The sequence below is a fragment of the Macrobrachium nipponense genome, chromosome 13 (genome assembly GCF_015104395.2).
Source record: "Macrobrachium nipponense isolate FS-2020 chromosome 13, ASM1510439v2, whole genome shotgun sequence".
NCBI classification, from domain to species: Eukaryota; Metazoa; Arthropoda; class Malacostraca; order Decapoda; family Palaemonidae; genus Macrobrachium; species Macrobrachium nipponense.
Genome location: NC_087206.1, coordinates 9,579,527 through 9,593,502, shown reverse-complemented (window position 1 = coordinate 9,593,502; position 13,976 = coordinate 9,579,527). Strand labels below are relative to the sequence as shown.

Below are 13,976 nucleotides of genomic sequence, written 5' to 3'. Positions count from 1 at the left end.
TTAGGTGGATGTCTGGGGTGACAAGAGAGGATAGGATCAGAAATGACTACATAAGGGGGTCGACTAAGGTGGTGGAAGTATCAAAGAAAGTGCAGGAGGGGAGGCTGAGATGGTATGGACACCTGTTGAGGAGAGATGAGGACCACGCTAGGAGACATACTATGGGGGTGGAGGTGCAAGGAAGAAGAAGAAGAGGGAGACCAAGAAAGAGATGGAAGGACTGTGTGAGAGGAGACTTACATGAGAAGGGAATTGATGAGGCAGAAGCGCAGGATAGAAATAGATGGAAACGGCTCATCCGAAACTGCGACCCCATATAAAAATGGGAACAAGCAGGGAAGAAGAAGAAGAGGGCTATAAGATACTTATGTGCCTGTCGATAATTTTGCTGTCACTCAGTGAATTTGGATAGTTGCACTTGCAAATTCACTATTGCACTAACAGCAAAGTTTGGAAATATTACTTACAGAGTTAACTACGGTCCCGTATAAACCACAGGAGTCCGTGCTACTTCTAAATTTGGCGGCTACAGCTCTTACTATAGTCGTTTATTTTAGTAGTTTTTTGTAGGTTTCCGAAACTAGGCCTATATGATTGGGTTTAACTGATCCCACGCGGCTTTAAGTCCATTATTTCTCTGTAAAGTCTTCTAAACAACATGTAAAGTATACGGTGATGAAATATAGATTAAGTTGGCATATTGTAAATATCATAGCTCAACCTGTGACGGTCATTCTAAATTGCCAATCATTTCATAAAATCAGTCACACCGGTGTTTGTGAACCAAGAAACTTATCATTACCTGTCATGCTGTTTCTCAATATCTCGACAGAAGACGTGTTTTTCTGCACGATCTACGTGTTGGTTGGACTGTCACTCACTTCAACCGTCATCGAACTGGTTCGTCGACAGTACGCCACCTCGTGGGACCACATGAAGCAACTTTCTACTCGACTGCACACCCTCTCTGGGCCGCTGGCCGAAGCCATGAGAAGAATGGCGGAAACAGGAGCTGGGACGGTAAAGTTCAATTCAATTAGTACTACAATTATGAATGCTATTGAACAAATGCTTGCAGAATATAGGACAAGAGTTAATTAAGACTTGAGAGGGTTTAACAACTACTAGTTTAAATATTGATTTAAACCATTACCACATTTTGGCATTGAAAATTTCCTTTTCCTTTGTTTTAATGTTAAATATCTGACTAACAGTAAATTTGCCGTTGATCTGAACATGAGTTCATACATATAGCTACGGGAATAGTTAGGGGAAAAAAGATCGCAGCATATAAACTCCAATGTCAAGTAACAGTTTAAAGTGAAATAATACCTCTTTCACTTTTGAGACATTTCCTTGAGTAACATGAATTTGAGTATGTTATGACATTAAATGGCTTGTCTGCTGCTATCCAAGCTTTATTAAACTTAAACTTCAGTAGATTATTACCTGAAACAACCATGAATATAATTAGCAATGTTGGGTTTGCAATGACACAACGTCCTGGAGACTGAACTTTATTACAGGATACTCAGGAGCCAACTGACTCGCAACAGCGTATACAGAATTACAGATAACGGATGCATGCTCGGCAGCGCATGGCCGAAGAACATATCGTACATCCCCCCCTCAAGAATATACTTATACATGGCAAAAATAAAAAGGGGAAAAATACAAAACATATCGTACATCCCCCCCCCAAGAACATTCTTATACATGACAAAAAATAAAAAGGGGAAAAATGCCCTTAGATCAATGAGAAATGAGAGACAAGAGAAGAAACAAAAAATTAAAGCTAACTTCTCGATGCATACACAAAAACGAAATAAAATACATAAATTCTCTGAAAAGAAATATCAATTCCTGATGCAATTGCATACAAAAGATAATAACATCACTCTACAAAGTCTTTGAGCCACTTGGGTTTACCTGCGGCTCTTCTGGGCCTATTACGGCGGTTGGGCTCCTGTGTGGTGCGTGTCCCCTGTTCTGTCGGGGTATGGTTTGCGGAGGACTCGTGCTGAGACATGGGCGTGCCAGAGGGCGGAGCGATGACTCTCAGGTGTCGTCTGTTTCTTTTTGACAGCCTGCCGCTCCCATTAAGCTTGACGGTGTACTGACGATGGGGCTTTGTTTCTGTTACTATGCCCGTTCGATCCCATTGCTTGGTAGCTTGGTTTTGTATGCGTACATGGGTACCTAGTTCGATGGGCGGCAGTCTTCTGGTAGTGCCAGGGATGCGCATCGCCTCCTGCGACCTTGCCACTTGTAACTCCCTTCGACGTATCGTCTGCCTCCAATATCTGTCTACTAACAGGTGTCTCCTGGCCATCGGTACCCCATCGCACAGCTGGCGACCCGTTGCAAGCTGAGACGGCGACTTGTTAATTTCGCTGAGAGGAGTGTTGAGATACTGAAGTATCGCCAGGGCCGTTTTGTCCGACTCAAGGGCTCCCACCCTTTAACGTATTTTCCCGGAGTAGCCTCTTCACCGATTTGACAACTGCTTCTGCCCTGCCGTTAGACTGGGGATACTGGGCCGACGACAGCCGGACCTTGACTCCCCATCTCCTGAAGAAGGCCTCCATCTCCTCGCTGGCCAAGTTCGTGCCTCCATCAGTTGATATTTGTTCTGGGGCTCCCCAACGCGAGAAATATGATCGAAGGTGATTACTGATTTTGTTAGACGTGGCACCATTGGGGAAATGAGCCACTTCTAACCAACCTGTTAGTCTATCCGCATACACCATGTATACACTGCCTTCTATCTGGAACATATCTGCGACGACTTGCTGGAAGGGATATTCCGCAGGCGGCGTGTGTATCATTTCTTCAGGAGGCAGTGAGGGGGCATGTTCATCGCATGAAGTGCATCGGGCGCGGCAATGCTGAAGGTCCCCTTCTATTCCCGGCCAATAGACCGACTGCCTGGCCCTTCTAAGCATCGAGTCGAGGCCTTGGTGTCCTGCGTGTAGGTTAGCGGCATAAATCCTCGGGTATAACCAAGCGAACACATCCTTGGTCCACTGAGTATGTCACCAGATCCTGGTTGATGGCTAGCCGGTCCCGAACGCTGAAGAAGGGGCGAAGGCAAGCGAGTTCTTGCGACTTCTGTTGGGGCCAGTCGCCCGCTGCAACCCTTGCAAGCAAGAGCTGATATACAGGGTCGTTAGATGCGGCGCTACTGACGCAGTCTTCATCCAACACGATGATATCCGGTTCCAAGGCGGCCACGGTTGCACATGCCACTGCCATTTGAATGTCGTCCTCCAAATCCACGTCGGAAGCTTCGCGGGGTGCTCGCATGGTCGGGTACCTTGAAAGAAAATCTGCGGCAGTGTTCCTTTTTCCGGGCAGGTATTTCATGTGGAACTTGAACTGGAGTGTCTTCTCTTTCAGGTTGAATAATCTCGGGTTGATGACGTCCTTGAGGGCTCTGTCACCCAGCAGCTTGACGAGAGGATGGTGGTCCGTGATGATGGTGAGATTAGGACACCCAAGTAGGAACAGCCTGGCCTTCCGCAAGCACCAGGTAAGTGCCAGGGCTTCTCCTTCTACGGGGGCATACCCAGCTTCAGAGGAGGTGAGTTGTCGACTACCACACAGAGCAAGGCGCCAGCCGCCCTTGCAACAAAAGGGGCTGTCAGCTGACTGACAAATACAATACTGCTGAAGGACTACGAACCCGATACCTTCTTTACTCCAATCCGTCATTATCGTCGTAGGGCGTGTTTTGTCGTAATATGCCAAGCCGTCCTTGGCTAATTGACAGATGACCTCCTGTGCCTGCCGGAGTTTGTCACGTAGCTGACTATCCCAGTAAACGTTTTTTCCAGTGGGCTTTCTGAGGAGGTCCCTAAAGGGCTCCATGATGGGCGCCGTTGCAAGGAAGGGAGCTAACTGATTCACGAACCCGAACCACGACCTAATATCCATGATGGAGGGCTTCTCTGGCATATGGAAGTTACGAATGGCGTCTAGTCGTTCGTCTGCGGGTTTGTATGACTCCCATCCCAGGTAATAACCGACGAAAGTGACCTCTCTTGCAGAATTTAAACTTCTCGAGCTTGAGTGTGATACCTGCATTGGCACACGTTGACAGGAATTCATATACATGCCAGAACGCCTCTTCAATGCTGTGATCGTATAGCAAAGTGTCGTCAATGCATTTATGCTTTCTGGTGATGTCTTGCAGGGCATCATCAAATCTTTTTGTGTAGGCGTCCGACGCCGAACAGTGACCCATGGGTGTTCTACGATAACGGTATCGTCCCCATGGAGTGATAAAGGTCGTAAGCGGGCGGCTGTCTTCGTCCAATTCCACTGATGGAAACCCCAGTGGGCGTCCGCCGTAGTATTGTACGTATGAATGGGGATGCTTGAAATTATGTCGAAGGGTGCCGGTGTATGATGAGTTTCCCGAAGACAGTGGGCGTTGAGGCGCTGGAAGTCTACTGTGCGGCGAGGTTGACCCGTCTTCTTGGCGACAACGACCATCCTTGCACACCATTCCGTTGCATCCCCCACTGGGACTGGTTCTATCACGCCCTTCCGAACGTCCTCGTCAAGTTGAGCCTTGACCTCCTCTTCCCAATGCTTAGGGATTGTCGCGGGCATGTGACAGGCATAAGGCACGGCATCAGGCAACAAATGGATGTGGTGCTGCTTGCCCGTCATGACAGGTAACGGTTCCCTGGTTGTATTAAAGGTTGTTGAAGAGAAATGCCGTAATAACCATTCCTCAAGTCTCGGTATATTCTCCTCCACAGGCGGGATGGGTAAGGCTTCATTGTCTTAGGGGAGTTAGGCCGTGCGACGTCTTCATTAAGCACATCAGCTGATGCAACAAGATGGTAGGGGTGAGGGGAGTCAGGGGGTACTATTCCCAGCTCCTTACAAGCATTCAGCGATATATAGAAGTTCTTGGCCGTCGGCACAAAGTAAACCTCCTGCTTCGTGCGTCGCACCTATATCAATGAAGCATGCCGTTGATCCAAGACATCTCACTCGGAGATTAGCTACGTCCCTCAGACCTGTTCGCGGCTGCAACTCCAGTGAATTTATTTGCAGTCTTGAGAGAATCGTGGGTCCGGCAACGCAGATCTGTGCTCCTGTGTCTGCTACGACGAGTGTGGATACTGAATTCCCGTTTCTATGGGAAACACAAGCCTTGATTGTGGGGTGGGGGGAGAGGTGCGTGTCTGCAACAATCGCTAGACTCGAGGCAAGCGGTGCTTTCTTCGTATTCCTGCAGCATTTCTGAAAGGGCCCTACCTTTTGGCACCCGTGGCACGTCATACCTCTTGCTGGGCACGACGCTCGACCAAAGGGATGGCGCCCCCCACAATTTCCGCAACGCTTCACATTGGAATTGCCGCGCAACACCGCGACGTCTGGCTCTACGTCATCAATGCCTGTGACGTCATCACTCGAGGCGCCAGCAGACTCCCTCTCACTGATAGCGACGCGCGGGACACTTTAAACATCTTGGCGTGCAGCTTCGAAAGTGCAGCACAGTGCCTGAAGGGCATCTACACTTTTAAATGTCTCACATGCCTGAAAAACATGCCTCTTTAATACAGGGTCACTGAGGCCTACCATTATTTTCCGCAACAGCATGTACTCTATTAAACACTCCCCGCATTTGGGACACTCAAAATCACAGTCGGTGGCCTTCTGAACACACCTCGAAAAATAGTCGCTCACTGATTCCTCGCGCCCTTGTGCGAGGGCAAAGAATTCAGACCACTGAACTGCCTGATTCGACGACCGCAACACAATATTCCCGATGGCGTCCAGAGCCGCGTCTGGGGCGAGGGCATTCCATTTGGCATCTGAATACCGAGCGTCCAGTGCACGTTGCAACGCCGGTACACAGTTGAGCCTAATGTGCAGGACAACATCCTGCGGCGGGAACTTGTTAAGGTGAATCCAATACGTCATTGAACGTCTCCAGGATCTGAACGCTGCCGAGGACATTACCGCCTCACACTTCTCAGGGGCAGCAGAGACAGGAACTTTACCGGCACGTGCTCCTGAACCGGGAAGGGCATCCTGAAGGGAATGGATGGCACGCTGCTGGTCTGCAAATAACGTCTGTGCTTGCATGACGGCCTGTGACAAGGCCCTTGGCATTGCAGGTGAGGCACGCCTCGGCGTGGCCTGGGGTGGTCGACGTATCTGGGGTATGGCTTGGTCCTTATCCTACTCACTGCACCATGTTGGGTTTGCAATGACACAACGTTCTGGAGACTGAACTTTATTACAGGATACTCAGGAGCCAACTGACTCGCAACAGCGTATACAGAATTACAGATAACGGATGCATGCTCGGCAGCGCATGGCCAAAGAACATATCGTACAAGCAATGACCCCATAATAAATGTAATAAACTATATAAGATCCCCAAAGTAAATCTAATAAAATCAAACAGATACAAAAGAAATAAAAAAAAGGAAATACAAAAGAAAAGGGAATTACTTGGTACATTGCTCTGACTGTCCCTCCATCAGGTAAGTAAACAAAGCATGAAAAGATCACCAGACAAACAGTTCAGCATGAGGTATGAAAGAGCAAAAGAACAAAACAATTTCATAATATTCTTCCCCTCTAGGTATAAAATTGGTTACATCACTTCATAAGTAATCAATCCCATCCGTATCGGTCCGGAGCCCTTGACACCCGGGTTGATCTCGTACTGGAGGCAATGCAGCCTCTGTTCCAATCTCAGCTTCTGGGTGAAGTTCCATGCCCTCCGGAAACTCTTGATGGGTTGTTGTGGGTGACACTGGAGAGTGAGATTGTACGGCCTCTGGTGACAATGGGACAGAAGGGAGTTCTTGACTTTCAGCAACAGAATAGTCCCTAGGGCATGGGGCCAAGTCACGTATGGAAACTGTTGACTCTCGTCCGCTGGGGTATCTAATTTTAGCATATGTTGGGTTAGCATCTAATAGTTCAACTTCATCCACCAGGGGTTCAGTTTTGCTTGTTCTGACAAACCTCCTCAGTAATACCGGTCCTGACGACATAAGCCATGAAGGCAGAGAGCTCCCAGAGGATGAGCGGCGCGGAAATCCAAAAAACTGTTCGTGGGGTGTGACATTAGTTGCTGTCGACAGAAGGGATCTAAGTGAATGTATTACATCAGTGAGTAGTACTAATTCCCAGTGCCGATCGGGAAGATTTTGGGACCTGAGTGCCAGCTGGATTGACTTCCATACAGTACCGTTGAGCCGCTCCACTTGCCCATTAAACGATTGGGTGAAAAGGGGTAGTTCGACTTGTTGCAACTCCCTTCTGTGCGAGATAGGTTTTGAGCTCCCTGGACATGAATGAGGTTCCCTGATCTGAATGTATATACTGAGGCATCCCACACAGGCTGAATATTTGTTCTAAGCACTTAATCACTGTAGTTGTGTTCATGTTGGGACATGGAAAAGCGAAAGGAAAACGAGAATATTCATCAACCACAATAAGTAGATAGGGGTTGCGTGAGGCCGTCGGAACTGGTCCCTTAAAGTCAATGCTTAATCTCTCCATTGGTTGTGTCGCCTCGGTTTCAACTCGGCGCATATCCTGCAGGAAGCACAGACCTTAACGTTCTCAGTGGAAAAGGGAAGATTTTTCGATCTCACAAAGTGCAATAAGCGAGTCACTCCTGGATGGCACAGATTCCCATGTAGTTCAGTATGGGTAGATGACATGGAAACCACAGAACCGCAAAAAGCTTGAGTGAAGGCATCAGGAACCACATTCTCTTTACCGGGGCGATAATGTACGTATAACTGAAGGCTGCGAGTTCCATCCGCCATCCCTGGATCTTATTATTCTTAACTTTAGTGCGTTTCCTCTTATCGAACATGAAAGCAACTGAACATTGGTCTGTAACGAGATCAAAGTGCTGTCTAGCAAGGAAATGACTCCACTTACGAACAGCTTCCACGATAGCCATGGCCTCCTTTTCTATGATGTGATAGTGCACTTCACTTCCTTGTAAAGTCGTAGACATGAAGGCCACAGGCCTGCCACTCTGGTTGAGTACTGCCGAGACTGCTACTTCAGAGGCATCACATTCGACCTCAAAAGGCAAATTTTCATCCACGGAGTGTAGTGTTGCTCCTTCAAGTTCCCGTTTGAGTAGTTCAAAAGCCTGCAAAGCTTCTTCATTTAAAGGAAATTTCTTTACTCTTGCAAGTGGTTGAATCTTAGCAGAAACATTCTGTATCCAGTTAGCATAATAAGCAAACATACCCATTGCCCTCTTTAAAGATCCTTGACTAGAGGGAGGTGGTAGTTCTTGTAGAGGCTGGAGTCTTTCCATGTCAGGCTTTATAACACCATTCCCCACACAGTAGCCAAGAATGTTAATGGTACTCACAGATTTAATAGTTTTAGTAGCATTGAGAGTTAAGTTCCTCGTTGATGACCTCAAGGAAACGCTGCACATTCTGAACATGTTGTTCTTGAGTGTGTCCAGCAATAGTGATATTGTCCAAATATGGGAAAGCACCTTGTATAAGTTTTCTTTTTTCACCATCTTATCCATAGTTCGTTGAAAGACTGCAACTCCATTGGTAACTCCAAAAGGTACTCTACAGAACTGGTACAGGCATCTGTTGGCTTCAAAAGCTGTATACTTCTTGTCTGATTCCTTTAGTGGGATTTGGTGGTAAGTGCTTTTCAAGTCAAAAGTCGAAAATACTCTATATGTTAGGAGTTCATTAACCATGGTGTCAATCTGAGGTAATGGATAAGCATCCAGTTCTGTATACAGGTTGATAGTTTGTGAATAATCAACACACATCCTTTTCTTATGTCGATTTAAGGGATCCTTAACCACCACAACTTGAGCTCTCCACGGCGATATGCTGTCGTCAATAACACCCTCAGCCAAGAGACAACTAGTCTCCGCTTCAATGAATTCTTTGTCATCTTTACAGTAGTGTCGTGATTTGGTGACAATAGGCTTACAATTAGGTAACAAATGCTGGAAGATAGAAGGCTCATCCACAGCAGCAGCTGCCAACGAACGGTAGGAGTTAGCACCAGATAAGTTGAGCGCAGGTTTCGGTCCACCATATTCAATAGTCGCTTTCTGATGCTGTTCATGGAAGTCTCCTGACCAAGTAATACTCCCGAACATCAATCCTTCATTACTGCTAGACGCGTGGATGGATAAGTTTCTCCATTAAGATGAAGAGTCAAGTCCACATTGACACAACCTGGAGAGTTTGTATGCAAAGATTTCTGTGCTAAAGCGACGTCTTTATCGGTGGGATGTATTGGCAGCTTCAATTCCCATGCTACACCTGCATCTATATAACTGTCATCACTGCACGAGTCGACAAGGGCTGTCAACTTCTGTCCATTGATTGTTGTTGTGGTAGCTGCCCGATAGAGGCTCTGAGGAAAAGTGGTCCCAGCGTTAGTCGCAAGAACAGATGACTGTGAGGGATCAAATACTGTAGCTGCTGTAGATTTACCTCCATATGCAGATTGTTTGGACAGGCACGCTTTTGCAAAATGCCCCTTCCTGCCACATTTATTGCAAATGGAATCCCGAGCTGGACAGTGTGTACGAATATGATAGGGACCTCCACAAAAAAAAGCCCTTTCTCTTCATGGACAGAGTAGCTGCTAACACTTGATTTCCAACAGTTACCTCACAGCTCTCAGACTTTGGTCCACTCTTCACATGATCATCTGCAATAAGAGCATGATCAGGGGTAACCACAGCAGCAGTATGCCCAACATGAGGAAGCATGTGACTGTAAAAACTAGCATTACGTTGCGCAAGGTCTAAAGAGTAAGCCTGGTCGTAAGCTGCCTTTAAGTCTAGAGTTTTATTTTCAAGGAGACGCTGCCGAATCATAGGTGAGGCTAGGCCATTTATAAAAGCATCCCTGATCAGCTCTTCTCTGTACTGTTCTGCACTAACTGCCTTTAAATTACAGTCCTTGCGTAATTTACGCAATTCTCTCGAAAACTCATCCAAAGTTTCTCCTGCCTTTTGTTGGCGAGTAACAAGTAAATGCCTGGTGAATATTTCATTAGGTGCCTTAATATATACCTTTTCCAAAGTGGAAATGGCAGTATCATAATTCACACACTCCTCAATGTATTCATACACATTAGGACTGACATAGTTCACGAGTGTCCTTAGTTTATTTGGAGCCATTTCACCACATTCTTGAATAAAGTTGTAAAACGTCTTGTGCCAATGCCGCCATTCCTTTGCTGCAGAATGGGAGCTGGGGTCCAGATCCAGACGGGTAGGCTTCAATTGTTTCTCCATAGTTTAAGTTGAATAAATTGTTATGACATTAAAAGACTAGTCTGCTGCTATCCAAGCTTTATTCAACTTAAACATCAGTAGATTATTACCTGAACCAACCATGAATATAATTAGCAATGACCCAATAATAAATGTAATACAAACTATATAAGATCCCCAAAGTAAATCTAATTAAATCAAATAGTTACAAAAGAAATAAACAAAAGGAAATGCAAAAGTAAAGGGAATTATGTGGTACATTGCTCTGACTGTCCCTCCATCAGGTAAGTAAACAAAGTATGAAAAGATCACCAGACAAACAGTTCAGCATGAGGTATGAAAGAGCAAAAGAACAAAACAATTTCATAACAGCGTATAAAAATATTTTATTTCTGCACTTTTTATCTCCCACGAAAAAATATCCCTACTTATTTTCACACTTAAATGAAGTTTACCCCTTTATAAGTCAACGCGTCATCTTCGTTTTCTATTGTATATCTTTCAAAGAGCATGTATATAATTGTATCTACGGACCTATGGTAGACTTAATATTTTTTCCATGTGCATACCAAACACTCGTGGTTGATTCTGAATTTGTTGCCCTTTTTATATTGGTGGATGTTTGTTAATAACTGCATTAACGCGAAGAAATAATTAATCTAAAAATATACTTATCATTTATCAGCTCTTACATCAGATAAATGTTGAAAATAATGCGATGTAGTTTACATATTCCTGATTTTTTTAAACGTAAAACCTAATCCAATACATAATGTCGGCGGCAGATTAGTTTCTGAAGAAAATTAAATATATAATAAATATAAAAAGAGGAAGATAACCAGTTGAAGGAAACGACTTGGAGAAAAGAAGGCTGGCAAAATAATGAAGACCAAAATTGGTATATGTTGGGTTTGTCGTATATTTGAAATGCTCTAGTTTGATGTTAATAAGATTTTAATGTTTTGATTTTTAGCTGCTGTTTCACTTACGTCTAGTTTTAGGATGTCTTTTTTTTTTACAATATTAAAGTGCTATAATTGTAGTATACGAGATAGTGAGGATGCTTGAATGTGTTCTGTGTAAAGTATTTTGCATATGCTTTTTTTTTATGGCATTTTCATTGGCGAAATTACTGGATAAATTTACGGTACCATCCTGGATTCTAACATCACATAAAATCAACTTGGTCTTTTCCACCCTGAAGCTAAAGTGGTTGGTTACCCTATTCAGTACTATAGCAAAAGTATTTTGGAAAAAGTTTTGACAGATTTCATGGCCTGATTTCGTATGGTTCGTTGCAACAAAAAAACTATTTATGTATTGTAAAGACATGAACAATTCCTATGTTGGAGAGAACTTTCATAATGGGTTTATCCTAACCTTAAACTTTGTTCACTAGTGATGACTTTCATAAAAACCAAAAATTCCTTTACTCCTTCAAATCTTGGTGAGTTTTCTGTGTACAGCACACAAACGAATGATAGTCTGAATGGGTTAATTAAGTATGGAAAACATCTCCCAATCAAATATGAAGCACATTAGATGAAGTTACAAAAGCATTAAGGATTGACTTAACCACTTCAAATATTCCAGGTCGACATGGATATGGAACTGGTGAGGGAGTTACGGGACCTCAACGTGGCACTTGCCAAGGTACATGAAGAGGAGGACAGCTCAGATGCCCATGTTGGTCCTGCTGAAGATCCTTGGACAACCCTCTTAAACATGGCTGCCAAGAAGAAAAGGATAACTGTCGTTATGTACGAAAGCAATGTCTAGGCGTTCTGTGAAAACTGTAGTCTACTATAGTAGATTCACATCAACCGTGCATTTGACGTCTAGGCCAGTCTCATACGACGCTCCTGATTGGCTGTTGATAATCCAGTCACAAGGCTGGAAACTCTCAGTCTCTTGAGAGGGTTAACATAGGTAGGATGTATGTTCCACCTCTCCTGAGGGATACTTTTGAGAGACTTATCAGGAGCGTCGTAAGGGACTGGCCTAAACATCAAATGCACGGTTGTGAATCTACTATACGTATTTCCGTACCTTAGCTGGCCTGGTAAGAGTGAGGTCATTTCCATATGAGTCTCCTAGTTACTTGATTCCTGAAAAATTAAGCACTTGTTAATTTTATTTTAAAAATTACATACTGATGAATAGAACTCATTTCAAAATTGTTTAAAGAATAAAAGCTGGTTTATATAGTGTTGAGTAATGTACATGGATACATTGTAGTTAAGCATATTTAACTGACAAAGAAAAATTACTATGGTTCCAGGAAAATGAAGACCCTTTTATTATTCTTCTTATCTTATGCTATAAGTATGAAATTTCCCTATTTTACATTCTCACAAGCAACATGAATTTTGCATTCTCTAATAAAATATTTACTTAGACTTAAAGAGTAAATTATTCTTTGCTTATAATATGTTGCATCACCATTACAATCTACAGTGTAAATTTAAATGCATTCAATATTAAATTAGGACTGACAAAACAACTAAAGCATCAAGTCACAACAGAACACCATGCTGATACATCTGAATTTCACTTAATCCCAAAAGAAAGAAGCTTTTGCAAATTGCCATCTTGCTCTCGCCTCCTTGAATTGAAGAATCAGCTTTTCATGTTTACTAGTCTGCTTTGGCAATCTAGACATAATGTCCTGAATAAGTAAGTATCCAGGTGTGTTTTTAAAGCTAGTTTACAGCCTTTCTAATTTACAAATTTCAAGCATTTTAGCTGTTGATACATAGCGTCTACTGTTGATTTTGAAAAATAAATTACTGTATAGCAATGTTGCCCCTTTGGTTTTATTGTTACACAGGAAAGCTCAATGAAACTTAAAAATTCTTTAAAATCTCACTTGATACCTTCCTTGTTGTCTTTTTATATGCAGACATCATTTCATGCAAAAACTAATAAGACCAATTAAAACTGCAAATATCACTTCAGTACTCACCAACATACAGTTGGGTTCATGGTTGAAAGAAAAGTCAAAGCACTAAGTAACAACCATGAATAAGAGCTTCTATAACATGAAGGTGGATTTTCTTTGAAAGTGCAGGATTCCAAGCATCAGACATGTTGCTAATTATTTTTGACAATACTTGATCTGCAATCTTACGGGTCTAGTCCCAGCAGCAAAATCATCAGGCACTATGGAATTATGGGAAACAATTATCTGCACTTCATGTGTCAAATCAGATAAGCTACGCTTAAATTTCAGTACAAAAAAAAAATTGTAACACTAATGAGAATATGCATCTTCCCAGTAGTATCCCAGTTTACAAGTTTATTTTATGAATTACATAGCGTACATATATAATAATTTTGTAAATATGTATCCATGAGTAAAAATAAATTTTTTCAAGGAAGCTTTACAGTTCAATATGCATAATTACTGAAAATCTTTATAACTGTAGTATAAAAAGCTTACTTAAATTTGGTTGGGGTGGTCCTAACTTCTCTATGGCATTCAAGGATATAAAAAAATAGTATAAGCATATAGCTAACTGACATGCCACAGCACTCAGGGGATATTATGCTATGGAATAGTACCCACTGTCTTTAAATACATTGGTAAACGGAAAAATTCAACACTCAATTAATCAGTACCTTTCCCACTTTATAAATTCTTCAAGAGATATGTAACAAGTTCACCAACCATAGTACTATACCTAAATGTCAGGAATGA

At 43.3% G+C, this 13,976-nt stretch overlaps 1 protein-coding gene across 1 annotated transcript in view; it reads left to right on the top strand.

Moving 5' to 3' along the window:
- Window positions 1-12,067, top strand: part of LOC135225632 (potassium channel subfamily K member 15-like) — a 35,292-nt gene extending 23,225 nt beyond the window's left edge. The window contains exons 7-8 of the mRNA XM_064264956.1: window positions 833-1,020; window positions 11,870-12,067. Coding sequence (XP_064121026.1) covers window positions 833-1,020; window positions 11,870-12,055 — 374 coding nt within the window. The 3' untranslated portion in view covers window positions 12,056-12,067. The remainder of the gene's footprint in view (window positions 1-832; window positions 1,021-11,869) is intronic.
- Window positions 12,068-13,976: the final 1,909 nt, after the last annotated feature.